This window comes from Aspergillus nomiae, assembly GCF_001204775.2.
Source record: "Aspergillus nomiae NRRL 13137 chromosome Unknown contig00051, whole genome shotgun sequence".
NCBI lineage: Eukaryota > Fungi > Ascomycota > Eurotiomycetes > Eurotiales > Aspergillaceae > Aspergillus > Aspergillus nomiae.
In genome coordinates, this window is record NW_015378106.1 from 74,347 (window position 1) to 100,034 (window position 25,688).

At 50.2% G+C, this 25,688-nt stretch overlaps 13 protein-coding genes across 13 annotated transcripts; 6 read left to right on the forward strand and 7 right to left on the reverse strand.

Annotated features, from left to right (window-relative positions):
• Window positions 1-3,658: 3,658 nt before the first annotated feature.
• ANOM_003242 (2-hydroxyacid dehydrogenase) lies at window positions 3,659-4,702 on the forward strand (the record flags this gene model as incomplete). Its single annotated transcript, XM_015548499.1, has 1 exon — window positions 3,659-4,702. The coding sequence occupies one exon, from the start codon at window positions 3,659-3,661 to the stop codon at window positions 4,700-4,702; it is 1,044 nt and encodes a 347-aa protein (XP_015409444.1).
• Window positions 4,703-4,992: 290 nt separating this feature from the next.
• ANOM_003243 (uncharacterized protein) lies at window positions 4,993-6,244 on the reverse strand (the record flags this gene model as incomplete). The annotated part of the gene is made up of 5 exons (XM_015548500.1): window positions 4,993-5,253; window positions 5,317-5,774; window positions 5,835-5,912; window positions 5,968-6,173; window positions 6,228-6,244. 5 exons carry the CDS (start codon window positions 6,242-6,244, stop codon window positions 4,993-4,995), a joined length of 1,020 nt encoding a protein of 339 aa, XP_015409445.1.
• Window positions 6,245-6,737: 493 nt separating this feature from the next.
• Window positions 6,738-7,935, reverse strand: ANOM_003244 (ABC transporter substrate-binding protein; the record flags this gene model as incomplete). The annotated part of the gene is made up of 3 exons (XM_015548501.1): window positions 6,738-7,387; window positions 7,440-7,718; window positions 7,776-7,935. The coding sequence occupies 3 exons, from the start codon at window positions 7,933-7,935 to the stop codon at window positions 6,738-6,740; spliced, it is 1,089 nt and encodes a 362-aa protein (XP_015409438.1).
• Window positions 7,936-9,432: 1,497 nt separating this feature from the next.
• ANOM_003245 (glycosyltransferase family 4 protein) lies at window positions 9,433-10,878 on the reverse strand (the record flags this gene model as incomplete). The annotated part of the gene is made up of 1 exon (XM_015548502.1): window positions 9,433-10,878. The coding sequence occupies one exon, from the start codon at window positions 10,876-10,878 to the stop codon at window positions 9,433-9,435; it is 1,446 nt and encodes a 481-aa protein (XP_015409439.1).
• A 562-nt stretch (window positions 10,879-11,440) lies between these two features.
• On the forward strand, window positions 11,441-13,575 carry ugd1 (UDP-glucose dehydrogenase; the record flags this gene model as incomplete). The annotated part of the gene is made up of 3 exons (XM_015548503.1): window positions 11,441-11,729; window positions 11,784-12,229; window positions 12,343-13,575. 3 exons carry the CDS (start codon window positions 11,441-11,443, stop codon window positions 13,573-13,575), a joined length of 1,968 nt encoding a protein of 655 aa, XP_015409440.1.
• A 160-nt stretch (window positions 13,576-13,735) lies between these two features.
• ANOM_003247 (glutathione S-transferase) lies at window positions 13,736-14,718 on the reverse strand (the record flags this gene model as incomplete). Its single annotated transcript, XM_015548504.1, has 3 exons — window positions 13,736-14,082; window positions 14,154-14,533; window positions 14,596-14,718. Coding segments are annotated over 3 exons (846 nt in total), but the record flags the coding sequence as incomplete, so codon positions are not given.
• A 520-nt stretch (window positions 14,719-15,238) lies between these two features.
• On the forward strand, window positions 15,239-15,929 carry ANOM_003248 (NADH:ubiquinone oxidoreductase 6.6kD subunit). Its single transcript, XM_015548505.1, has 4 exons — window positions 15,239-15,291; window positions 15,351-15,386; window positions 15,564-15,679; window positions 15,754-15,929. The coding sequence occupies exons 1-4, from the start codon at window positions 15,273-15,275 to the stop codon at window positions 15,805-15,807; spliced, it is 225 nt and encodes a 74-aa protein (XP_015409446.1). The 5' UTR covers window positions 15,239-15,272; the 3' UTR covers window positions 15,808-15,929.
• A 297-nt stretch (window positions 15,930-16,226) lies between these two features.
• On the reverse strand, window positions 16,227-17,024 carry ANOM_003249 (SAP18 family protein; the record flags this gene model as incomplete). Its single annotated transcript, XM_015548506.1, has 1 exon — window positions 16,227-17,024. The coding sequence occupies one exon, from the start codon at window positions 17,022-17,024 to the stop codon at window positions 16,227-16,229; it is 798 nt and encodes a 265-aa protein (XP_015409447.1).
• A 406-nt stretch (window positions 17,025-17,430) lies between these two features.
• On the forward strand, window positions 17,431-18,592 carry ANOM_003250 (mRNA splicing protein PRP18; the record flags this gene model as incomplete). The annotated part of the gene is made up of 2 exons (XM_015548507.1): window positions 17,431-18,341; window positions 18,400-18,592. 2 exons carry the CDS (start codon window positions 17,431-17,433, stop codon window positions 18,590-18,592), a joined length of 1,104 nt encoding a protein of 367 aa, XP_015409422.1.
• Window positions 18,593-18,805: 213 nt separating this feature from the next.
• Window positions 18,806-20,760, reverse strand: ANOM_003251 (uncharacterized protein; the record flags this gene model as incomplete). Its single annotated transcript, XM_015548508.1, has 2 exons — window positions 18,806-20,379; window positions 20,450-20,760. Coding segments are annotated over 2 exons (1,662 nt in total), but the record flags the coding sequence as incomplete, so codon positions are not given.
• Window positions 20,761-21,211: 451 nt separating this feature from the next.
• On the forward strand, window positions 21,212-22,141 carry ANOM_003252 (ADP-ribosylation factor family protein; the record flags this gene model as incomplete). The annotated part of the gene is made up of 2 exons (XM_015548509.1): window positions 21,212-21,390; window positions 21,450-22,141. Coding segments are annotated over 2 exons (828 nt in total), but the record flags the coding sequence as incomplete, so codon positions are not given.
• Window positions 22,142-22,836: 695 nt separating this feature from the next.
• On the forward strand, window positions 22,837-23,704 carry ANOM_003253 (uncharacterized protein). The gene is made up of 2 exons (XM_015548510.1): window positions 22,837-23,021; window positions 23,078-23,704. The coding sequence occupies exons 1-2, from the start codon at window positions 22,929-22,931 to the stop codon at window positions 23,594-23,596; spliced, it is 612 nt and encodes a 203-aa protein (XP_015409419.1). The 5' UTR covers window positions 22,837-22,928; the 3' UTR covers window positions 23,597-23,704.
• A 38-nt stretch (window positions 23,705-23,742) lies between these two features.
• Window positions 23,743-25,399, reverse strand: ANOM_003254 (phosphatidylinositol N-acetylglucosaminyltransferase subunit A/GPI3; the record flags this gene model as incomplete). Its single annotated transcript, XM_015548511.1, has 4 exons — window positions 23,743-24,706; window positions 24,820-25,208; window positions 25,259-25,325; window positions 25,383-25,399. The coding sequence occupies 4 exons, from the start codon at window positions 25,397-25,399 to the stop codon at window positions 23,743-23,745; spliced, it is 1,437 nt and encodes a 478-aa protein (XP_015409418.1).
• Window positions 25,400-25,688: the final 289 nt, after the last annotated feature.

Consider the following 25,688-nt stretch of genomic DNA (forward strand, 5'->3'; position numbering starts at 1 on the left):
CCGCATCGATATCGCCACGCTGGTACTGGCGGAAGTATTCATGAAAGGCGCGGTATTACTCCCACTCGCGCTCACTCCAGGCACAGTGAACAAGACCTGCCGATTCCTCTTTTCTGGAGAAGGCACCGGATAAGTTCAATCAGGTGTGACATTTTTGGGGCCCGCAAGACTTCTGTACTTTTAAGTGGCTTAGGTGGGATTCCGACATGCCACCGGCGATCACACCCATAGCAAGCACAACGCGCTTACCGTTCAAATCTATCATGGTGTACTCTCTGCTCCATGGAAGGTAGGCGGCACGGTATCCAAGGCTTAACTCTGTATGGCCTCTATTACTATATTGTGCGGCCATGTTGATGATTCCTGGACACGGCACGTAGTATTGTTGGCCGCTGGCTCTGACCTCTACTATGTGCCGTGTCCAGGAATAATTCATTGGTTGGTGGCGAGAAACATGCTCGATCCTCACTTCTCAAAGCTGAAGGGAGTCGGGCCCAGCCAAGATCCTGTTCCTCTGAGTAGGAATGGGTTACCGAGAGGGTCCGGGTCGTGCGTTACCAGTCTTATGTTAGATTGTGTGTCTAACCAAGAATTGTCAAGTTTGACCCTTGCAGATGTACTTATCAGTTCTAGAAGATGCCCGGCGTTGGGCCGGAGAGTCTGGCGTGCGAATGATAGTGGATACCCTTCTTGATAGACAGAGTAGAGAGGATATGAAAGATTTCAGGATTTCGAAAACGAGCGTATCTCGTCAAGAATGACCGCACAGAGTTGGGAGGTGCGCCTGCCAAGTCCCCGGACATTCATTATCGTGGTCACAACGATATCAGCCGTTGTATTCCATTTCAATTTTACCCTTCCGTCTTGGAATCACACCGACTAGTGACTCAGAATCGATCTTCACGGGAGGATAAACGTCGGTCCAGTTTCTCCCGTCACCATGACTGCCTCCAAGTGGCCACCACGGTCCATCTCATTGCTGTATATAACGGTTGCAGCATTGCGATAAGATGGTTGGGGCAATAGTTGCCTACTTGTCGGGGTTGAAGTGGACTCGGACTTGCACACTTGGTGTTTGTGTTTCGCCTATCGTCGTACTGTATGAGGATGCCGTTCGGTGCAATCACACATGTACTCCTTCATTTGAACACGTCCAATCTATAATACCCTGAAGATCCACATGTTCCAACCCTTGTGCAACATCTTGCGCTAAGTCTCATCTCCACCATGCAACAACTGGTCTCAATACCCGGGTTTCCTTACTGATGCTCAGAAGGACATGGAACGTGGATGAGAGGGATCACGGGGGTCAACCGGGATTATTTGCTGCACATATTGGCAACCTGCAGATAATCCAACTGCTACTGAGCCGCGCCAGGTTGATAAACTATTCGGACCGACAGAAGACGAACGGTTCAGTGACAGTGAGCTTGAACAGGAAGAGACCTTCATTGATAGCACAATAAGGTTTTCCCCATGCACCCTCCACCACTTTCGTCGTGCTATAAGATCTTCATATTAGTATAGATTCTACTCGAGATCACCGGGTATCTTACATGGAGGGCGCGTGAGCATATAGGCTCTTTCAAAGCCGTCAAAGGTGGTATTTCCCCAATGTTATCTATATAATAGTAGATATTAGCCTTCTGTCAATGTGTATAAAACTCAGTAGATAATACATACACGTGCTGACACATCACAACTCAAGTGCCAAAGTCGCCGAGAATTAGGCCCAGGATACCTAGCCTCGAGTACGCGAGGTGCCACCCTAGGGACATTTTCTGCTAGGCGACTTGAAGTTGTAGCGGTATACGACACTTCTTTCCAGCACGCGCAGGTCAGCGAGAAATCACCCAATCTGGAAGTTACTTACTTACTCTATGATGTTGTATCAAAGGGGAATGGCCAGGGGAGACCGGCAGAGTACTTTTTATACTTTGTCGTCTGGTTTCAAGAAGCAAGATAGGAATTCCTCAAGGAACAACTGTAGTGAAGTAAGGCGATCTCGTCACAGACCTTTTCGTTAAAAGGAAAAGTTTCTAAGCGGGAATAAGGTTCATGCACTGTGGTGTGACCGTGTGAGTTCTATGCCCCCCAGAACATCTTCTTCTTCGATGTCCAATTGGAACGAATGGCATAGCCGTTCCGGTAGGTTAGGGGTCCGAAGAAAACCTTGGTCGAAAGGGATCGTCCTCACTCATGTCGACGTCACGCATGTCAATATCGTCGTCAGCATGCGCTTCCCCCATAGTGACATCCCCCCCAATGTCTCTTGAATCGTCCGATTGATGGCCCTCTGACGCAGAGTCGCCTTTCTTAGGGTCAGGCTGACCCTCCCTACGCGCCGTGTTTAGCCCTCGACTCGCACCGGCTTCGATCCACACTGCATATAGCATGCATCAAAAAGGAAATAACTCACGGAACAGTTGCCCCATTATGGTGTATGTTAATAGTAATGGCTGTTCACCAATTAGTTTGAATCCTTTCCTCAAGGAATCGCCGGTGCTCATGACGACTCTGTTCTGATCTCGAGAGAGCGTAATTGTTTGCTCTATAACTGGAGTATAGCGCATATGCGTCCTTGTTTGGAAGTACGACCTCAGGATGTTGACTCGCCCTTGTTATCGAGGCATGTCCTGCTCATGGCTTGCACCAGCAATTCTGCGAGCTAGAGAGCCTTGGGTATGTTCAGCAGATAGTTCGTAATCTAGACGAGAAATGGGTAAACCCACCACTCGTAGCCTCTGGATTTTTGGATTCCACGAGTGAACGGTCGATGGGTCCTCTCGGGTTGACTGACACGGAAGCTCCAGCATACGGTAGTCTTGAATCCATTCTGACACCTTTAGCAGCCTTGCTCAGTATCTTCAGTGGCAGAGATATAGAGAATGATCCACATCGCCTCACGACCGGATATCTATCTTCAATCATCAGAAGGGCCTAACAGATGGGGTAAGAAAGAAGAGGAAGGGACAGTAATACATAAGTTTTCTTTGTCATTCTCGGTTCCAGCTGCTTCTTGGGGTTCATAATCTCACACGCAGTACACCATTCGCTGTCTGCGATATGTTACAAAATATCTGTCGAAAGTGATCATCGATAGATACAGGGGAAATATATAAAAGCCAAGTGGCAGGCTCATAACCTGAAGGGGAAGATCTCTTGATCTCCAAATGCATCCAGGGAGAGTGCTATCTCTTAAATACTCGTCTGTCAGACTCTGAGCTACGTGGCAAGGGTGAAGTTACCCGCTATACTATTGAATTGGCAGTATAAGTGCATGGTCTGGATTCTCTGGTGTGTAACATGCACTATGCTGGGCCGAGGTTGCGTTAATTCCTACTATTTTTACAGATTGCGGGCCAAGCCAAGATAATTTGCTCATTACTTTGTTGAATAACTCGCATGAATATTCGGATTGAATTCAAAGAAAGGAGGTTGAATGAAAAAAAGGTACGAGAATTTGGAGGTTACATGGAACGGCATCTACACGTCACCACCCCTCAGCCAAGCCCTAAACGACCAAAGGCAGAATCAAGCCACGATCATACCACGACACGCTATAACCCCACCCCATATGCAAACAAAATGCAATCAATCCCCATGTCAATGCGACATTTCCCCATTATCGAACAAAAAACTTTCCTAATCATCCAACATGAAGCTGGCAGTCTTCAGCGCCAAGTCCTACGATAAGCACTACTTCGACGTCACACTCCGCAAACAACATTCCACGCTTTGTGACATCACCTACCATTCATTCGCCCTCTCATCCGAGACCGTGTCTCTCGCGCAAGACAGCGATGCAGTCTGCGTCTTTGTAAACGACCAGCTGGATGGCCCCGTCCTCCAAACCCTCTACGCAAACGGCGTCCGCGCCATTCTCCTGCGCTGTGCCGGCTTCAACAATATCGACCTGCGAGTCGCCGAAGACCTAGGCTTCTTTGTCGCCAATGTCCCCTCATATTCCCCCGAAGCCGTCGCTGAGTTCGCAGTGGCGCTGATCCAGACGCTGAATCGCAAGACACATCGCGCGTTTAACCGCGTCCGGGAGGGGAACTTCAACCTTGAGGGATTTCTGGGCCGCACGCTCTACGGTAAAACGGTGGGGATTATAGGCGTCGGTCGGATCGGACTGGCGTTTGCGAAGATAGTACATGGGTTCGGGTGTAAGCTGCTGGCGTATGACCCGTTCGGAGGCGAGGAGTTCAAGAAGTATGGCGAGTTTGTGGAGCTCGGGGATCTGCTGTCGCAAAGCGATATTGTCAGTCTACATTGTCCTCTTACAGACGGTACGAGACATGTGATCAATGACGAGAATCTCTCGCGGATGAAGAAGGGCGCGTTGTTGGTCAATACCTCTCGTGGCGGCCTAGTTAACACCAAGGCTGTGATTAATGCGCTCAAGTCGGGTCAGCTTGGTGGTGTGGCGCTGGATGTGTACGAGGAGGAAGGGGCGCTGTTCTACAATGATCATTCTGGCGAGATTATCCATGACGATGTGTTGATGCGGCTGATGACGTTCCCAAATGTGCTTGTTTGCGGCCACCAGGCTTTCTTTACGGAGGAGGCGCTCAGTGAGATCGCGGGCGTTACGTTGGGGAATTTGGAAGACTTTTTTATGAAGAGGACTTGCAAGAACTCGCTGGTACGCGAGGGTCATCTGGTGGTTCCGACGGACAAGGAGCCTGTGCGGCTATAGTATTTTTAGCATCGAGTAAGTTGGGAAGAATGTTCAAAGTATGGAGCGCTGGTTTTATTCTTCTGAAGAATGGCTGGATGCCTAGTCCCCAGATGAAACTGTGATATCCATATAACATGCAGTCGTAGCTTATACATTGTATTCATTAATTCACCCATAATTGAACCGTGAGGTAAACGTCAAGTCGCAAACATTGGACATCGTTCATGTCTCCAAACATCAAACCAACCCAGCATATAATCCTTAGCCCTGCCTCACGACTGATACACACTTATACAGTTAGAATAATTCTACAGCTTGGAATTGAACTGCGACGCCTCCTCCCTCACGGCTCTCGGAATCTCCTCCTCTAGACTGGGACCCTGTGGCTTCCAACCCAGCAATTCTCGTGCCCGAGCAGCAGTGTATTTCGCATTCGTCCCCCACAGCACGGCACCATGTGCAGTCAGCTTGTCCGCTGTATCGGCATTGATACTCTTAACAGTGGGGTCTTTGATAAAGCCCTGTTCAGCGGCAAACGAAGCTACCCTTTGCGAAATCTCCCCAAACGGCTATAACCCATAATCAGAAAACCAAACTCCCAGCTTATCCAAGGGGACTAGTAATTGACTCACCATCTTCCCATTTTCAGCGAAATAAATCCCATTCTCGTTCCATAGCGACGCATTTCGAGAGTTGGACGCCTCCTGCGTCAACTTCACAACCAACTGCGCAATATCCGAGACATGAATGTTGCTCCAGCAGCTGAGACCTCTACCGACCTGAAGACCATGGCCGTGCTGGATAGTTGATTTTGCCAAGTCTGGGAGTTGTATGCTGCGCTGATTTACGGGGCCTCTTCCCTGGCCGTAGATCAGTGGTCCGTATATAATGGCTGTTCGGACATGAGGATTCCTGGCGGAGAGACTAAGGAGGAGGTTGTCGACGGCGCGCTTCGGCGAGGAAGTGATGATGTTTCGAATCTCGGATATGCCTTGTAAATCGTTGAACTCTTGCGAGCGTGGTTCGCCGTAGGCGTTGGCTGTGATGTCGGGCCCGGAGAGGAGGCTTGCGCCCGAGATTTGGATCCAGACTAGGGGTTTGTCAGTATTGTGATAGGGGGAAAGAGTTGAAACAGGGGTGGGATGAATACCTGGCTTTTGGCGCTTGCTTTCAGTCAAACCTTGTGCAATGGCAGTGGCGCTGGGTAGGTGATTCGAGCTGGCGAGATCTTTTTTCCTTAGTTAGCGTGTCGACAGTAACTATACACAGGGAGAAAGTCTTACGAAGGACGACGTCGGCCTCTGAGGCTTCACTTGTGATTTTGGCGGTGGAATCCAGGTCCCCAATCACGGTAGTTACGGACGGAAACTTGTTTGTGAGCTGAGATGCTCGGGTCTGACTCCGTACCAGGGCTGAGATATTCGAGGCGGGGCAGGCTTGTGTGAGGGCGAAGAGAACATCCCCGCCAATGTATCCTGTCGCGCCAGTTCTGGTTGAAATATTCGTATTAGTACTATGTCTTTGATGTTTTCGAAGTACTTACATGAAGATGCGTGACATTGTCTAGTTGGAGAAGCAGCTGCAATCAATAAGGTAATGGGACGGTATTTCAGTGTTTATTAAATGTAACGAAGATGTAGAAGGTCGCTGATCAGTGTTAAATTGGAAGATAATTCCAGTAGTTGTATATGTACATTTGGGGTTGATATACTTAGGGCTGCCGGGATTTCCTGCCTAATTCTCATGGCTGACTCACCCCGCTTATAAATCGGCCACGCATTTGGCAGGTAATCGCGATGACATTTCTAATTCACTCGAAACTTCTCTCATACAATGGATAGCGAATAGACAGTTCAGAGTAAAAACAGAATTAATTATAAAGCTAAAACTACAAGTCAGTCCGCTTCTATAGTTCTAACCAAAAACAGGAAGACCAGAATAGCAGAAAGCGACAGTCTATCTATATAAACATACGAATACGACACCATGTCGCAGAATTCACCACATAAATATACTCAGAAAGGGCCAATCTGCAGGCGCAGCAGTACCCCGACTAGACACGAGGATAGATATCCAACGGACTCTCTCCCTGAGGAGTACCCAGACTAGTCTCCAATTGGCTCTTCCACCAATCGACAACGTTGCGCTGGCTCATGAAGACGCGGAAGCCACCAACCTCACTAACATTCTGCTCGTAAAGCCTGCCCTTGTCCAAGCTAACGCGGGGAACGAAGCTGCCCGCATCAGCCTGGGCCTTCTGCCACTCATCGCTGACCAAGAAACTAAGCAGAAGCTTGGAGGTCTCCGGCCTCTTCGTGCTCGCAAGGATCGCTCCCGTCTGGGACCAGGTCATGCTCTCGTCCTTTTGAGGGGTCTTGTTTCTCCACCAGTCTTCGGAGCCATCGGCAGTGGTGAAAGTGATCGACCGAGGGTCGTCCGTCTTATTGTGGGCGTCCGCGATAACGGCAGCGGGGGTGTAGGAGCCCCGTACCCACTGGACGTCGTTTGCCTGGAGAGCACTGAGCCACTCAAAGCCGTAGCGGCCGATGATCTTGGCGAAGAGATACAGAACCGCATCATCGTCGTTGGGGTAGGTGAGGACCAGCTTCCCGTGCCACTTGGGGTCAGTGAAAGATGCGTAGTCTTCGGGGATCTCGGATTCGTTCAGCTTGGTGCTGTCCCAAAACATGCTGCCGAAGCCATCTGTAGACATTTGTCAGAACAAATTCGAGTTCATAACGGAAAGGTAGCTTACACTCTGCGATGGGAAGATAAGCACCCTGAGGATCGCGCTCAGAGGCATAAATATCGTTCCACACTGCGGGCTTGTAGTAAAGCAGGCGATTCTGCGACTTCCAGCGCGGGAAATCCTGCAGGGTCTGTAGGATTACCACATCGGTTGTCTCCCCCTTGCCGTAGAAGCCACGGTCAATGCGGCTCGCGTGATACTTGGAGAGGTCGACCGTCCAGTTCACCTGGATATCAGGGAAGCGTTTCTGGAACGCATTGATGATGAAATCGTTCTGGTTTCCGGCTAGATATGCTGTCAGCAATATGAAGGGAAAGTACTAGTAGCTACAGTGATACTTACCATCTCCTCCAGAAGACACAACCAAAGGGCCGGACTCCTTCTTAGCAGCTTCATAGATCTCGTCGAGAGAGCGAGTCTCCAAGGGAACGTTTGGAGCCCACTGCGATTGACCGAGCGACAAGAGGCTCGAAAGAGCGAGAAGACTTTTCAAGTAAACCATAGTTCGATAGAGATAGGGTCTAGTATTAATGGAGTGGACGCTGAATAGATAGATGTGATACGTATGGGGATAATGTTGGCAGCAGTTTGGGGATCTTCACGCCTTTTAAGCATGCCATGAGTCCCCAGACATCCAAATTGGACGAGTACTCAGAACCACTATTCCAATCGAATACTTCTCGAATCCTAGTCTACTTGGCGCCGAGCCACGGCACGATCACTCTACCATGATGGACAGTGGTGAAGTAATTGGGCAATTGAATCCTTAATGAAACTAAATGCACGGTTCACCTAACAGGCAACCGGCCGAAAAGAAATCCCTCAAAACTTCTCGAAACAATTAGAAACAATGTCATTGTGCCTTCATAAGCTGTTTTACCATGATCCGGAAGTCTACTGCATCAATAATCAATATCTCTAATTCAAACCATGTCCACACCGGTAGTACAATGGTAGATTACACTCGAGTCACTACACATTATCTGTTCCGTTAGACGTACATATTCGAAGCTAAGCATAGCCTAAATTGAAGGATTCAGACTATCAGATAGATTGATAATCGCGGAATTATTCCGAGATCGAATTTCTGGCGTTGAATGATCCTCGATCCCAACGGTCAGGCGAAGATAGCTTCCCTGTGGCGGCTGCGCCACACGATCCACGGTGCTTAATTCTTGGCTTGCACCAAGATTTCCAAACCACAGATAAGAGACTCGTGGTAGATGCCAATTTTGGGCCAAAACCTTGTGGTGTTGCATCAGGAAGCTGGTCGACCTGTGGGGAGGCGCAGTCCAGACCTTCCAATATTGGGCCGTAATTAAACCCTAATTCTATTCTTCACAATCTTGGGCTTGGCGCTATCTTGAACGGCGATCCTATTTCTGCCGACTTGGCAATATGATCTACCGACCAAGGCCTCAAAGTATACTCTTGGCTTATATTAGATGCAGATAATATATCCTGTCAATTTCCGCTGTGGTCGTCTGATTTTCCCGGGAGGGATATCCGACTGGCATTACAGAGTACCGAAATGTGAAGGATTTTCTGGGGGCTTTGCTAAGCCCCAGACTATGGTCATGATTGCATAGGTGCTGGTGTGGGTACAGCTTTAGTGGATTGTGGCAGACTTGGTAGGTCCTTTTCGTCTGGATCCAAGAACTGCAGGTCACACTTCACTATTTCCGTACGGGTTTGTATGTGCGATTTGAAGCGAGCATGGAACGGTATGCGTTTCAGTGTCCTGTCGCAGGCTCTTGGGGAAACAATATAAAATCTGGCATTGACAGAAGTGGTAGACATTCTCATGAAGTCATATCTACAACGGATGTCTGTTGTCCAGTACTGGATTGGTATATTGACAAATATCTCCTGCGCTTACCCTTCGTGTCATTATTAGTTCGCTGAGAGTAGCTACACTCCTTGGCGCACCAAAAACATTAACGTAGAAATGAATGTGCATACCCAATATAGAACTGTCTCTATAGCTTCTGTACATACATTAGCTAGAGTTATACCGTATACACCTCCCAATTAACGGCAAGCTATGCACCAATTCCAAAGCTCTGGGGACAATCCGTTGTCCATGAATAATCAAAGGAACCACAGCAACCAACCACATGAAGTACACCAGTCCAACAGCGAGAGTAAGGCGCAGCTTTTCCAAGATCGGCAACATGAAGTTAGCAACGACGGGTTCGTCAGAACCACCCAGGCTTTCTTCGACTGAACGTTGCTCAAGCGCGTTCGCCATCTGCCAAGCCACACGATTATTGATCTTCTCCCACGTTGTCTCTTCTGCATACCTCCGGGCAGAGGTGGCTAGAGTAGACCGCAGCTGGCTATCAATGGAAACCTCTCGTACAAGGCTAACAAAGGTATCTATGTCGTTTGGAGAAACCAGATATCCTGTCTTTTGATGTTGTACAATATCCGACGGGCCTCCTTGGTCTCTGGCGATAACGGGCACCCCACTGGCCATTGCCTCCAGTACAACTAACCCAAAGGTTTCTGTGATCGAGCAATGGAGGAAGATATCGCTCGAAGCATATGCGCGAGCTAGGGGTTGGCCGGTCAAGAACCCGGTGAAAATGACATGTTCCCTGACCGCGTCGAAAAGACGGTGGATTCGGCTTTCAACGACCGGGTTGCGATTCCCTCCGACAATCAGCAGCTTAAATGGAACCTTTTGTTCGGCCAACTTGACTGTCGCCTGTGCCAGGAACTCGAACCCCTTCTCTGGAGCAAGGCGACATACGCAGACGAGAATGATCTCTCCATTAGGGGCAATCTCTGTTCGATATGCATTATCACGGTGCGCGGGGTTGAACAAAGAGGTATCAACGCCACGTCCTAATCGAATTGTGCGCTCGACAGGGGCTCCAGCGTCTTTTAGGTAGTTCAGTACTGCTGAACAAGGATAGAAGATGGTGTGAACGGCTGGATGACTGAACAGGAACCCTTGCACGGTGGCCAAGAGCCAAACTGCGAATCTGTCAAGAGGTGCTGGAAAGATTATTTCACTATAGGCTGAGAGATCTGTTTGGTAGTTGAGCAACACGGTAGGTGGTTTCCGAAGTTGACGGGCCTGTAGCAGGACTTGGAAGCCCAGAGAGGCTGGACTGGCGACGTAAATTATATCTGGGTGGAAGGTTTGTTTGTAGATAGTGTCCAAGCGAAAGGGGTACACAATCGTCAGGTCTGGATTGTATGGCAGAGGATATCCTGGTATCCGTGAGTCTGCTGCATCCTGTGCCTGGTGGCGGAAGCCTTGATAATGCGGTGCGACTACAGCGAGATCGACACCGTTGCGCCGGAGATACTCCACCAAACTCAACGTCGTCCGACTAACGCCATTAACGGGCCCCAGAGACTCTGTAGTCAGCAAAACACGCCTTCCTTTGAGAATCTTAGGAAAATCATCCGGTTTGGAAGTAAACGACGCCATTGTGTACTGCAAGCATGCAGCGAATTAGAGGTGGTAATACCATGGTTTATTCGAACCTTTTTATCTTGCATTAGATCGCATTCAAGGCAGATGACATGAAAACATGGATAGCACATGATGACCGGTTGATTCGACGATCTCCTGCGGGTTGGAGGGCTCGTTCTTTAGGGATGGACCACAAGCTTCGTGTAGGAGGGCTTCGTGCGGGCACGTGGGGGTGGCCGCTATACAAATAACCTTCAGACTTCACCAGTGACATTCCGTCTTCACTTCCCCGTGCATTAACTCTTCAAGCTCTTTGGAGCCCCCTACGATTATCTACTACGCTCATATGGCTCTTAGGCCTTATCTTGCTTCATCACGTTCCGGAAACGCTCGTAGGAGGCATTCGCACGACCAGTAGCCTGCCGGAAACATACAGCGATTAACCATGATAGTTTACCTCGGCCACCGGGTGACCAGGAAGGGTCAGGTGCAGTAATAGATTGTATAAACAGTTTGATCCCTGTTGGGAGTTCCATTCAAGAAGGCTCATGCTTGCGAACTGGACATTCTCTCGAAAATGATCGCGGAAAAGGAGAATCACCCGATGGACATTCCGTCTTCTCCACTAGGCACCTCGGAGGGGAGTTTGTATGAGGACTCAACGCCTCCTACGACTCCAGCTTCAAGTCCTTTATTCGGTGCCTCCAAAGGAGACGACCTCGTCTTGTCAAGCTTTCCGTCTCCACCGGCTACTTATAATCTCGGCTCCGAGCAGAAGGTACACGACATTCCCAGCGTTGCTGTACTTTGGAGGCCCTCGGCGGGACTGGTCAAAAATGTCTGCGTCGTGGGCGCGGGGTATGTAGGTACGTTTGCACTCCTCTCAAGATGCTATTATGCATGACCCTAACTGTCCACAGGTGGGCCGACCGCTGCAGTCCTCGCGCTCCATAACCCGTCCATCGCAGTTGAAGTCGTAGATCGAGACCCTCGTCGCATTCAGAGATGGAAGTCACCACATCTCCCCGTCCATGAACCGGGCCTGGGCAATGTTGTCCGCGTAGCGAGGGACGGCGCAGAGTTTGTCACTTCGAGTGCTTCTATTGCAGCCATATTAGGGGACGTGAAGCGAAAGCCCAACCTATTCTTCACATGCGACTCAGCTCGGAGCATCTCTCGCGCTGATATGGTCTTCCTTGCGGTGAACACGCCCACCAAGTCGTTTGGGTTAGGCGCTGGAAGAGCGACTGATATGACAGCTGTCGACGAGGCTGTGCGAGAGATTGCGCAACACGCAAAACCTGGCGCAGTTATCGTGGAAAAGAGTACGGTGCCGTGTGGCACAGCTCAGCGGATCCGCCAAATGGTATTCATCACTCTTTGCTTTCATTTCCTTTGCGATTAGAATCCCTAGACCAAATTATAGGATTTACAAGGACGCTACTTTGAACTAATGCAACGAAACTAACCTCACCATAGTTCACCACCCTCCGACCAGACGTCCCCTTCGAGGTTCTCTCCAATCCAGAATTCCTCTCAGAAGGCTCAGCCATCGACAACCTCGTCAAACCTGACCGCGTCCTCATCGGATATTCAGAAACACCAGCAGGTCGTCGTGCAGCAAACATGCTCGCAAGTCTATACTCCACCTGGGTACCCGCATCACGTATCCTTGAAATCAACTCCTGGTCTTCGGAGCTATCCAAACTAGTAGCCAACGCCATGCTCGCCCAGCGCATCAGCAGCATCAACTCTATCAGTGCCATCTGCGAGAAGACCGGCGCCGAGGTCGACCAAGTCGCCAAAGCCGTGGGCATGGATACACGTATTGGACCCCAATTTCTCAAGGCCGGGCTGGGATTCGGCGGATCGTGCTTCCGCAAGGACATCGCCAGCTTGACATATCTGGCTGAGTCCCTGGGGCTGGACGACGTCGCGCAGTATTGGAATCAGGTCAATGTCATGAATGTACTGCAGCGGAGCCGGTTCGCCAGGAAAGTTATCGATCGATTCGAGGGCAATCTGCAGGGTCGTAAGATTGCCTTGCTGGGCTTTGCATTTAAGAAGGATACGGGAGATACGCGCGAGTCTTTGGCAGCTGACGTGGTCCAGCTTTTGATGGAGGAGCGGCCGATGGAAATCGCGATTTATGATCCTTACTGTCAGGAAGAGGATATCCTCCGGGAGCTGGAAATGGTACTGGCTAATCACTCAGAGAAGGAGAGTGTCGTGAAGGTTCTTGCAGATCCTTACCTGGCTTGTTCGCAGGCGCATGCTGTTCTGGTCATGACGGACTGTGACCAGTTCAAGAATGTTCCTGCTAACCCTTGCGGTCGTTCGTTGTCGACCTGTCAGACATCTATTGCTCGAGCAGACCAGGAGGTATATGATAGCCTGGCTGAGGTGATTATGTCTCCTGCTAAACCAGAAGAGGAGACTTGGGCTTTCAATGGAATATCCTACCGTCTTGTCCCGCAAGAGGCTTGTGCCGCTGATTGTGCATCTTGCCGCTCGATATCGAGCCGACCTGCAACGGCCGAACCGCTGGAGTGGGCGCGTATTGCTTACAACTTGAAAGAGCCCAAGTGGGTGCTTGACGGCCGGTGTTTCCTGGACGTACGGGAGATGGAGAAATTAGGCATTCAACTGGATACTGTTGGACGGCGGCCTGGTGCATCACAATCGAACGATACTACTAGCGTTGGGATTTGATCTGAACACCTCAGAAGACCTAATTAGATTGATACCCTACTTATGTTTATACGAATAGACAGAATCAAGCACATTATCAATTAAGCAATATAGCACGATCATAAGCATAAGTATGAACATACAAAAACTTCATCATCACCATCCCAAATTGTAAAGAAGCTCACAAGGAAGCCTGGAACTTCCCGTCAATCTCCTCCACCTTCTTCACAGCCCTCTGGTAGCCTTCCTCAGCCTGGATCATCTCCACATACTTGGCCAGATGCGGATACTTCTCCTTCAGTGGCAACCTCAACGACGCCGCAATGAGCGGAAAGCTCATCATAATATCAGCCGCAGTCAACTGCTGTCCGCAGAGATACGGTCCACCACCAGGGGCAGTCTTCAGGCGCTCTTCGAGGAAATCAAAGTTCCCGAAGATGTTCCTAGAAAGGAAGGCCTCTTCAACCTTGTACGCAACAAACCTCGGAATGGGCTTAATGAAGAACGGAACAGGGGCATCCTTCATACCTATATCAACCACGCCATCAGCCACCCACCACAAGCACCAGGCAAAAGATAAAAGAAAAGTCAAAACTCACGATCCATAACCAACTGAAACACCAAAAACGGCATCAAAGTACCCTCGGCATAGTGCATAAAGTACCGATAGCGCATCCACTCCTCCGTCTCGCCGCCGATAGCGCCCTCCTTGCCCTCGGGATAGCGCTTGGGGATCAGCTTCTCGCCGCCGAAATGGTCGCACAGGTACTCGGTGATATTACCCGATTCGGCAAGCACGAGCGGTTTCTCGGACTGCTCGGTTTCGATGGTGATGACGGGCGATTTGCCCAGCGGATGGATCTTCTTGAGCTCCGGGGGAGCCAGCATCTCCGATGTGCGCTTGAAGGTCTTCAGGTTGTAGGTGAGGCCTAGTTCCTCGAAGAGCCAGACAATGCGCTGGGAGCGGGATTGCTCCAGCCTGTGGGTTTTGCTCTTGTTAGTGTGCTCTGGTGTGGCCGCAGCATACAGAAGGGGACGGACCAGTAGAGGGTGATGTTGGCGCCTTTGTTTGCGTCCGTCATTTTGTGTATATCTATGTTGATATGAGCGTAAGAGTAGGTCACTTTGAGTTGAGCAAGAGGCGATCGAGTTGAGATCAAATCAGAACTCAATAGTTCGGTATCGTATCCGATTACAGTGAGTACAGTTCTGACGTGGTAGATACGAGCAGCAGGCGACGATCAGGAAGCCAGGACTCTTATACCGAGTATCTAGACTGATCGACTGGAATAATCTCCTTGTACTGCAGCAACCGAGTAGAAAGAGCATACCTGCCTCGGCATCTCCGCCTGTGAAACTGCGTCATCGGCGGGAGTGGGTCTCTCAGTCCAATTCCTAGAGGACCATTTTCGAGTTTGGTGAGTAAACATCCTCGTTATCTGGACTTTTTCCGACAATCACCCGATTGCTGCAGGCTCTAGTACATTAGCTGCCTCTAGGATAGACACAAGATACCCTAATTGGGATAAAGAAGAAGGAATCCACATGACTGCACAACATGCAACCATGTCCAATCACATCCATGCACTATGCAGCCTTACTAAGCAATACACCTGCCTCACGTGACATCACGGGGAACCTCACCTCACCCAATCGAAGCTCAGCCAATTCAAGACGAAGATAGGTGATAACGCTGTCCATTCTACACAACCGCTACCATGGCCGGTCCTAACAAGTGTGAGTCTTCTTCCCGGATTGCAATTGATAGAGGAGGTGCTAATACGTTTCGATCCCAGCCCTGATCCTTGACCCGGCCCTCCAGAAATACTACGGTACATCTCCTCCCCTCGCCTTCTCCCCCGACACCCAATCCAACCAATCTTGATATGAGATTATGACGGAATGCAATTGACTCTACACCCTTTCGATGCGCTTTACCGTCCAGGACTGCGATTGGGAACACAGGATTGTCGAGCGAGACCACGATCAGGGCTAATATTGTCGAGCAGAGGTCAACGCAAACCGCTACAAGTACTTCCGCTGGACCCCGCGCCATGCCTGGTTCTCATTCCTCTACATGGCTTTGATCCCCGGAACGCTGGGCTACATTGCCTACAACACTGAGGTGGGTTTGATTTGGGTTCCCCGGATAAACCGCGGAATGGATAAGTTCGGACTGACGGGTTCTCCTTGTTACAGGGCAAGTACGATTTCCGTGGTAAGAGGAGAGGAGATACGATTGAAGAATTTTGATTTGTCGTTGTTTTGCGGTCGATCGGCTTGAGGGTGGATGAAAATGAAGGGTTTGTCGATTATGACGACACCCATCGCTAGATGTGTATTTATTACGGAATATACCGCCTGTTATTTCTTTTCCTTCTTGGTACTTGGTTGAATTGTAGGCGAAGAGTTTGGGCTGTGCGTTTGCGGTACTTCCAGTGTAGGTGGAATTTGTTGTGTAGGATATGTGCGGAGAGAGATATATATATATATATATCTGGGGTAAGATATGTCTCCAAGTTTAAGCATTACATTACACCTTCAGAAGTGAAGAGCCTTGAGCCATAGATCAGACAACAGTTATATTTTCAGTACCGGGTATCCCTCAGGATCACAACTCCAGAAACTAATACAATCCGAGATCATTAGACGCAAAGTAGAAAGAGATTCAATTAATAAGGACCCCATCCTCTCCTCCCGCGTCCCCCTCCTTCCGGTAGCCTCTCTCCCCGTCTCCAATCGCCTGCAGGAATGCGCTCGCCGCCGCCTCGACCTCCCCGGCCTGGCCGGCCTGCGAATCCATTATCGCGGAATGCTCTCATGCCACCCCCAACAGCCGCACCGATGGACCCCCTCCCAGACGTGATCGGTGGTGCTACCGACCCGTCCTCCAGTGGCGGCAGAATCGCACAATCCACATAGTCTCCGATCACGAATCGTACGTCTTGTAGCGTTTTGTCGGCGTCGTGGCCCTGGAGCCGTAGGGGTCCAGCCCGGGGTCCCGCAGGAGCGCCGTTCTCTTCGTCATTTTCATCACGGTACGGGCTGTCCCTTGGTCCGACCACCACACTGCCTATGTCCTTGCTCAGGTATCGGCCGCGCGTCTCGGGCCTCATCGTCGCGGCGGTCTTTGTGTCGGGGTAAATGAGGCGGAAGCATAATCGTGTGCCTACGGGAGGGTCTGGTAGTAGTGATGGCAAGGCGGAGGTGAGGAGCTGTGACAACTCGCGCAGTGAGCAGGACTGCCAGGTGTAGATTTGAAGGTGGGCAGGGAGCGGCGGCGGGGGAGGGGAGCGCGCCCGAATGGCATTGGGGCCGCTGACAGGACCACCGTACGACGCAGGCGATGACTGGGGAGCAAAGTCTGACAGGTGGTGGAAGTTGTTCACACGGTAGAAAAGCTTCAGATGGAAGGGCGTTGTGGACTGGCGGTCAATTTGGGGCTTCGGCGCATCTCGAGCGGCGGCCATGATGCCGTTTGTCTGTGGTTCGAAGGACGGTACAATTGATCGTTCAATGAGGGCTGAGATCAGACGTGGAGATAGTGTTCTTGCGACTGGGTCAATTTCGTCACGGGCATCAAGGATAGACAACAATGAATGAATATAAACGGAGGGATTGAATGATCAACGGAAGTGTTGCGGTTGAGATAGAGAGCTCTGGTTTTGTCACGGGTTAAGCTCGACCGCCGGAGCTTTGCTTAACTCTAGTCTCACCCGCCCTCTCGACACTCCGCCCGAGATTCAACTTTTGCCGCTTCCTCCCAACTGACTGGCGCTGGTGTCCGTCACGGAACTCTGCTACAATATCATTTCCTTTCTATATATTATTTAAATTATTTATGGTTGGATTTTGTCCATATCGGCAGTCAGCAACATGGATTTCGCGGCGTTAATGTCCAAGGAGATCTCCAAAGCCAAAAACGGCGGATCGTCATCAGAAGACAAAAAAGATACATCGAAACCTCCAGAGAAGAAATACATTCGCCGTAGCGAATTAGAAGCAGCTCGAATTGCCGCCTACAATGAAGAGCAGGAGCGGGCGCAACGCGAACGAGAAGAGCGCATGGCTCAGAAGCGCAAACTGGACGAGGAAGAGGCCGAACGGCGCCAGGAGCGAGAAGAGAAAAAGCGACGACTAGCAGAAGAGTCACGGAAGAAGAGAGAAGAAGAAGAGGCGGCCAAGGAGCGAGAGCGACGGAAGCGGTTGGGATTGCCTGAGTTGCCCCCTGCCAGTGAAAAGGATGAGGACAACGACAAGGATGACGAGGAAGACATCCCGGACGAGGAACTGCTTGCGAAGTTGCGTGAGCTGGACGAACCGGCTCGGTTGTTTGGAGAGACACATCGCGGTCGTTTACGGCGGTATCAGCGACTCACACAGCGTTCGCTCACCCCTCAGCAACAATTGTCTGATGGGCCTATTCCCACGACGTTAGAACTGGTCTCTGAGAAGGATATGAAGATTTCTACGACACTTCCTAAGGATACAGAAGGCCGCAAGTATCTCTTCCGCCAGCTGGCTTCGTATTTCAACATGGTGCTAGGGGAATGGGAGCTTGCATTGGCGAAGCGAGATATATCTGTCAAGCAAAGCCACCAGGGACGACAGGCCTACAATGCGATGGTCCAGTCGAGGGAGAATATGAAGCCGCTGTTCCGAAAGTTCGAGAAGGTGGATGTTGATGATAGCGTCCTGGAGCATGTTGTCGAAATCGTCCACAAGGCCCAGCTGCGGAGATATGTAGATGCAAACGATGCCTATCTACGATTGAGTATTGGAAAGGCGTACGTATTGGCCCCCTTAAACTAATGTTTATACCTTGAGATAACTAACGGCGTACAGAGCATGGCCCATTGGTGTTACCATGGTTGGTATCCACGAGCGATCAGCCCGAGAAAAGCTACACCAGAGCGACCAGCAGGCCCATATTCTAAGTGACGAAATCACTCGCAAGTACCTGCAAAGCATTAAACGATGCTTGAGCTTTGCGCAAACTCGGTGGCCTCCAGACGACCAGCTCCAGATCATGGGTTAGATGCCCGACCTTGGCGAGTAGTTAGTGTACAATAATGATGATGAGATTATATACCCTGTTGCACGTATACATTGCATAGCTTTTGTGAACATCTGTGGCCTTTGAGGCGTGTAAAAGTGCCAATTATAATCGATTTTATACAATATAAACGTTTCGTACATCTCTTCTAGTATCTATGTGTTGCGCGTGTAAAGGGGATAAAACATTGTGTCGTTACCAGATTGCTGTTAGTGCTTTCCATATGCTCCCAAGCAGACCTGACTTCTCAGGCATAGGGTACTCCGTCCGGCAGCTATCAATCTTATCGAGCTGGATCCTGTCATGTCCGTTTTCGTAAATATCGTGGCCATCAATGCCCTGCATCACCCCTGGGTATGACCCCTGTGATCGGGGAGAGACCACGGCTTTAGTCCTTGCATTGTTTTCCCCAGTATATGTACGGATCAGTTTGCCTGCTGCTTGAGCACAGCTGCCATGTGCAAACCGAATGAGAGTGTCGCCCGTCAAACTGCCAACAATGAAGACATTATTCGCAATTTCCATGTTTTCAAATGCCTTCTGTCGCAGGGTTTGCCCAGAGACCGTTGGGGTTATTTCGCCTTTATCATCACATTCCAAGATCTCGGAAAGGAGTTCACGGTCCAGGTAACCAAGGGAGCCTCGGCGACCAGTCGCGTACACCATGCCGCGTACAGGTTGCGAGAAAGTGGCTCCATCATTTCGGCGGAAGGTGACCGTAGCAAATTCATTCTCCATATCCACGCCGATGATTTCGGTGTTCGGATATCCTTCATAAACCTCATCCCAAGCACGGCTTTCGAGAAATGGACTTGATGCCGTCCGCTTCACTCTGGCAGGTCGCTTATTTGTGGTTGGTGCTGCCGCAACGGCAGCTCGTTTCATCAAACGGTAGACCCCCGCGTACTCGGGGTAGGCCTGTTGGTGGCAGCCCCGCAGGGGAGAGGGCCGGGATTCAGGATCCCATTTGAATACATGGATGATCTTCTGATCCTTTGGTGCTGAGATAATTACATCTGCAGCTGAAAACCCAGACCCAATAATGAGCAGAGGGATATCTGGGACTGGCTGATGCGACAGGAGAGGCTGCAGTAGCGGACGAGGCTTTATCACTTCGGAAAAGATACCGCTCGCTAAGACCAAGTTCTTGCAATGGATATTGTGTGACTGAATGAAAAAGCCATTCTCCGTTCTGGAAATCCCCGCCAGGGTTTCATTGCTCTTGAAAACATCCGCAATCCCAACTGCTTCCGGATACATCCGAAAATATTCCGCCGTTTCCTGTCTACTGGGTCGGGTGAAAGCAGGGAGATCGTGGCCTGTGACCTTCCGGTAATGATCCGCGAAGGAGTAGCCTGGAAGAGATAGCATGGATGCATAGCTCAAAGTCTGAATGTCCCAACTAGCAGGGACGAGATTTTCGGTCCATTGCCCACCGGGCCGTGGCGCATTCCCAAAAACCAAATGAGGAACGGCTTTTTCAGGCACATATCGCCATTCGATATTTGAAATGCTTCCCAGTTCTTCCACATCGATACTGGGACGGAAGAGGGTGTCAAATAATACGTTGACAGGCAGGGCTTGAGTGGAGTAGCTCAGCCGGGAAGCGGCAAAATGCTCCGTTAGAGCATCGACATCAGCATCCAGCAACGCCGGGTGATTTTTGAGCTTGGCGTGGAGAAGAGGATCAGGATGTGGAGGGTTGGGGGAATAATACGGGACGTGACCGTGCAGGATAAAGGACAGGATCATGGCCGACGGCCCATTTCCTGTGGAGGGTTACAGGTCAATCACAGCGCCCATTGGCAGGAATAGCCTGCAAGGAGTATGGCGACATACCGATTATAATGGTGTCAGTGTCCATTGAAGGCAATCTGTGAGCCTCCAGCCGCCCGATCAGCGCGGAGCATTCTCGACGGGACATCAGAGAGACAGTACTTTCAATCGGTGGGTCTAGATGATGATGACGGCACCACTACCTTCCTGTGAAGGACATGAAGCCGCTAGGCACCGAAAGAGGTTACATCTGAGATGGCAGAAAAGGCTGCGAGAAGATGGCGTGAGAGGCGGACATTGAGCGGCTCACAAAAGTAGAGCCCTTCGCTGACAAAACTCTGATCTAGCTTAGCAATCCTGTCCCGATTATGGTCCGAACGGCGGCGTGGGGTGAACTATGGAAATTAAGCTTGGTTCGAGTCGCCTAGACCGGTGGCAGTCGGCGGGACATCGGTCTCGTATCAAAGTACAAGTACATCAATCATCTTCCCCCCAGACTTGATAGAGTTGAGATAAATCTCATTTAACCAGGGCCAAGAAATGTCCTTTGTGCAGCCAGGGGCGAGAAATGATACCTCACCCATGGTAGCGGGATGGATCAGTGAAATCATCGAGGGAATCCACCAAGGGAAACATACCCAATTCTATCATAATCATGAAAGGCGGCGACGTTCCGGCTGCGGGGTAGCCGTACTAGGATATTTAGGGCATAGGGTGAGGGGACTGGGCAGCCCTGTGCCCTACCTTCCGAAAGGAGACAAGGCTGACGCGCGTTGGACGGAAGACAAGGCGGGTGAATGATCGTCACCAAGAGGCAGACCGAAAAGAAAGAAAGTGAGAAGTGAAGGGCTAGGGAATCAGAGGCAAGTTGCGCTGCCATGATTCCGTTATTCCGACTCTCGTTACGCCCGTTCTGATCCCAGGAGTTGGCTCCGGCCTCCGCCGACTCGCAACGATGTACCATCTAGCTAAGTCGTTGTATATGTACGCTACGAGCAAAGAGGGTAAGACAATGCGCTGCGAGGCCATGTGCAGGGCTGCTTACTGATTATGTACCATGTAGAATATTCTGTCCTCCTTCTCGGGCTAGACAACGCTGGCAAAACTACGCTCCTCTCGCAGATCAAGGCGCTCTACCAACCCCGTCCCGATGGCGCCCCTGCTCCGAACCCCGGCAAGACCGTGCCTACAGTCGGCCAAAATGTCGCAACCATCAACCTCCCGGAAATGTACCTGAAGATCTGGGATGTTGGGGGTCAACTAACGATGAGAAATTTATGGCAAAGCTACTACTCAAGCTGTCATGCGATCATCTTCGTCGTCGACAGCACCGACGTCGGTCAGGACCCAGATATCGCCCGTCTCCCTTCGAATCGCCGATCCAGTACTGCATCGGGGAGTAACGCCGACGCGTTCACAGAACAGACGGTTGGCATTAATGCGCCAGGGAGCGACTTTGGTCGGCTCGACGAGTGTAGCGAAGTGCTAGAATCAGTGTTAAAGAACTCGGATGTTGCGGGTGTACCGATTCTGGTCCTAGCAAATAAACAAGATCGAGAAGACTCGGTAGAAGTTGTTCGCATCAAGGAGGGATTTGTGCGCAAGGTCTTCGAGGGAGAATCTGGAGGCGCCATGCGCGACAGTCGCGTCTTACCCGTCAGTGCGCTCCTGGGCTCAGGAGTCCAGGAAGCTGTGGAGTGGGTTCAAACCCGAGTCAAATGGAATAAAGAGGGCAGGCCTCCGGTGATGAGGTGATACGCTATGCCAGTTATGGAGAGCTCCATGTAAGACTGGAGCTGAGATCGTTCCCCGTACCTGGCTGACTTCGTGAGACGGTCAGCAACAGGTGCCTCTAGATTTTGCTTGGTGCCCTTGATATTAGATCTGATTGGATTTGGGCTTGTTAATGGCGTAGAGAGGATTTGTTCACACGCAAAGATACCTTAGTTTAATTGTTTTACTTTCTTCATGTGCTAGATACTTTGTATGGAATGTACTTTTCAATGACACATAATGTTTCACGAAAGCCGATGTCTCCCACAAGCCACCTGTACATGCTACTGTCTCGGCGCGGTTTCAAGACGGTCGATGAAGTCATATGCCTATGATCAATGTGCATCTGGATGTTCTAAGTAATTGCCCTATAATTGGCACGATATACCTTCGCTGTAGTCGCGCGATCAGCCCCACGACTGAGCTCGCCGTTTAAACATAGCGACGTCATGTTGCGAGAATTTACAGGGAAGAGTGACAGTGGTATGCGACGCCCTAGACCCGTTGTTTGATAGAAGACAATCATGGACATCGATGGTGGTGAGTTAAGTATGAAGTCAACCTCCATCAGCCTTGACGTCATAGGGTTGCTGGCTTGCAACAACCAAGTTGTATATACCCATCCGAAGGGTTATAAGAAAGTATCGACTGTAAAAGGACTTTTTCCTATAGTAAAGAAACAATCACTGCCAAATCTTTAGTCTGTCCATTATCACGACTCGAAGTACTCCATCACACTTGTCCAAAGACCAAATCCAAGACCTTTATTATGGCCACTCTTGACAAGATCCACTCCGACAACAACCCTAAGCAGGGTTTCCATCCTAGCGCTGGCAACTCCAAACCTCTCACAGACAAGGGCGTATGTGCACCTGAGCTCGATATCTTCAAAGGCCATTGGCTAACCTTTCAAAATAGCATCAACCTGGTCGCAAGGTCTCTCCTAAGGACTATGTCCCTGAATTCCACGCAGAGACATACCCTCCTGGAACTGCTCCCGCTTCCAACTCTTACACTCCTAACACCTGGTCGGAGGTGGGAGGCCAGGCTCAGAATCCCGATTTTGAGCGATCTCACGGGAAGGGGTCTGTAAAAACACCTGCGGAACAGAGTTTGCAGGGAGCTACCTCTCAGGATGTGCACACCGGTCTAGGCCACCCTGGGGGCGGCCAAACGAGCGCAGAGCTTCATCATGACGGACAAAAACACCGGAAGAACCCCGGTGGTGGCCTCGAGAGTGTTGGAGCAAGCAGGGAGCCCCGCTTAGAGCGCGAGATTCCCGGCTTGCGCGGACTTGAGCGTGAGGAAGCACAGAGTGGCCAGCGTGGGGATAAGGGTGCGCTGGCTGCTGAAGATAGGCAGCCCGACTCTGCGGAAACGCTGGACGCGGAATGGAAGTACGAGCCTCAGACCCAGAGACAGAGATTCAAGTCTTAGGAACACCATTTAATATAATGTCTTATATTATGTACTATAAAGTATGATGAGCACGGGTATCACAGTGTTAATTTGAGCGAATCAAAAGCCATATTGGAAGTCATCACATGTCGCGCAAAGGAATCGTAACAAAAGTGTTATTCGGGTCAAGTCGTCGAGCCAATGCGATGTGGGCCGTTTCTGGTTGAGTCGGCTGTTTCCTTCTGTTTCAGCTTCTTTGGCCAACTGCGAGCAATATCGATATTCGCGCGGGGGAACCACATCTCTAGAAAGACATAGATCAAGACATCAATGACGACGCAAAGGCAAAACAGTTTGCCTGCCCACACCCCGCAACCGTAGTATCGCTTTAGTCGGTCAATGAGGGCAAAGCTCCGTACCCTATCACCACTCGCTTCCCAGCCTTGGCCGGGATAATAACCGTAAAACTCTTCAGGGCTTATGTCTCCTTGAATTCCCTTGTACACACGTTCTGTGCGCTGTGCCACATCGGTCCAGGAGTACATCATCTTCACCTGATCATGAAATCGATCAGTTCTCACTTTGTTGGAGCGCAACGCGGCTATGGCTTTGCTAGTAGCCATGACAAGATCATCTTCTTCCGGCTTAGCGAAAGTGGTCATATGCTGGGGGAGCACTTCTGGAATGCCACCAACCCGCGTACACACCACATAGAGGCCACAGCTAGCGGCTTCCACAAGAACAGTCCCGAAGGCTTCGGTTAAACTGGGGTGTAGATAGATGTGACCTCGGACCATAACATCTCGAACTTCTTCGTGACGAACAGGACCGAGCATCTCCACTTTGTCTTGAAGCACATTGCGCTCTAACATCTGCTCTAAGTCGATGGCCTTGGGCCCTGATCCGGCGATGATGAACCGCACATTCGGATGGGACGAAAGTATTCTTGGAATCGTAGCAATCAACAGATCAGTTCCCTTATTATAGAATAGGCGCGAGATCACAACGATAGTGATAATATCATTGGGCCCAATAGGTCTCGGTGGTCCCTCATGCTCTAGAGGTCTGAAGTTTTCCGCGACGACCGCATTGGGGATGACGGAGACCATTAACGGGTCCAAAGATGCTCGAAGAACCGTATTCTCTTTACTATGCCGCAAAGTCAGCAGATAGTTCTCTGAGCTTAATTCCTGTGCCATTGGCATATAGGATGGCCGCGGGGTACACTGGCACCTATAGTCAACCCAACCGCTTGTTCTTACCATGTATGGCTGACACAAATGACATGGTCCACATCACTCAGCGTAAATTTGAGCAGTTTATTGGTCAGAATTGAGCCCGCGTCCGCGAACCCAAATAGTGAATGATCAGTAAAGACTGTCCGTAGACCCATCGTCCGGGCATGTAGGATAGCTTCATGGCAGAAGCTGCTCAAACTTGCGTGACCATGAACAATCTGAATCTGCTCGCGGATGACAATGTTGCGAAATATAGGAAAGAATGAAAAAACAGTTGGCATAGTCGATTCGCGGTATATGACGAGAAATGGGACATGGTATACTTTGAGGCCATTTGTAAGATATCGAACTCCCGTGCGACCCTTGTACGCATGGGTTATGATAATGACTTTGTGGCCACGGTCGATGAGTTTCTGAGGGCCGATGAGCATCCATCCGGTATAAAGACGGTAGGGTATCTTACGGTCGACAACTGATAAATGTGACTTTCAATCCCACCTGGTTGTGGGAAGAAAAAGTCACTGACCATACTGCGCAGAAAGCTGTTAGATAAGATCACCTGGCGCGGACAATGTAACCAAACTCACGCAATGTTGTAAGGCATGTTGGCTATTTCTTTATGTTAGAAGCCTAGAAATTATTAATGGATCATAATCCACTGGTCTGTCCATGTCCGGACTCTATCAGTTTAAAAATAGGATGTAATTATATCCAGGGGTATAACCGTCATCTCTGGAGCATGCCGTCGATTGCGCCGGAGCGGATCGACCAATGTTATTTCCCAAATGGTCCAGATCCTGGCGGTGGCGTGGGCGGCGTGTACATTCTGCCGACACAATAATCCCCGCTAGAAAGAAATATTTCGGAGAATCTCTTTCGAAACACCGAAGAGT

Bases quoted from the DNA above. Each gene is read 5' to 3' on its own strand.
- ANOM_003253 (XM_015548510.1), top strand. From the start codon at position 22,929: ATGGCCACTCTTGACAAGATCCACTCCGACAACAACCCTAAGCAGGGT. The intron at 23,022-23,077 runs GTATGTGCACCT...CTTTCAAAATAG, and splicing joins AACCTCTCACAGACAAGGGC to CATCAACCTGGTCGCAAGGT.
- ANOM_003248 (XM_015548505.1), top strand. The intron at 15,387-15,563 runs GTACATCTCCTC...ATTGTCGAGCAG, and splicing joins GGCCCTCCAGAAATACTACG to AGGTCAACGCAAACCGCTAC. The intron at 15,680-15,753 runs GTGGGTTTGATT...TCCTTGTTACAG, and splicing joins ACATTGCCTACAACACTGAG to GGCAAGTACGATTTCCGTGG.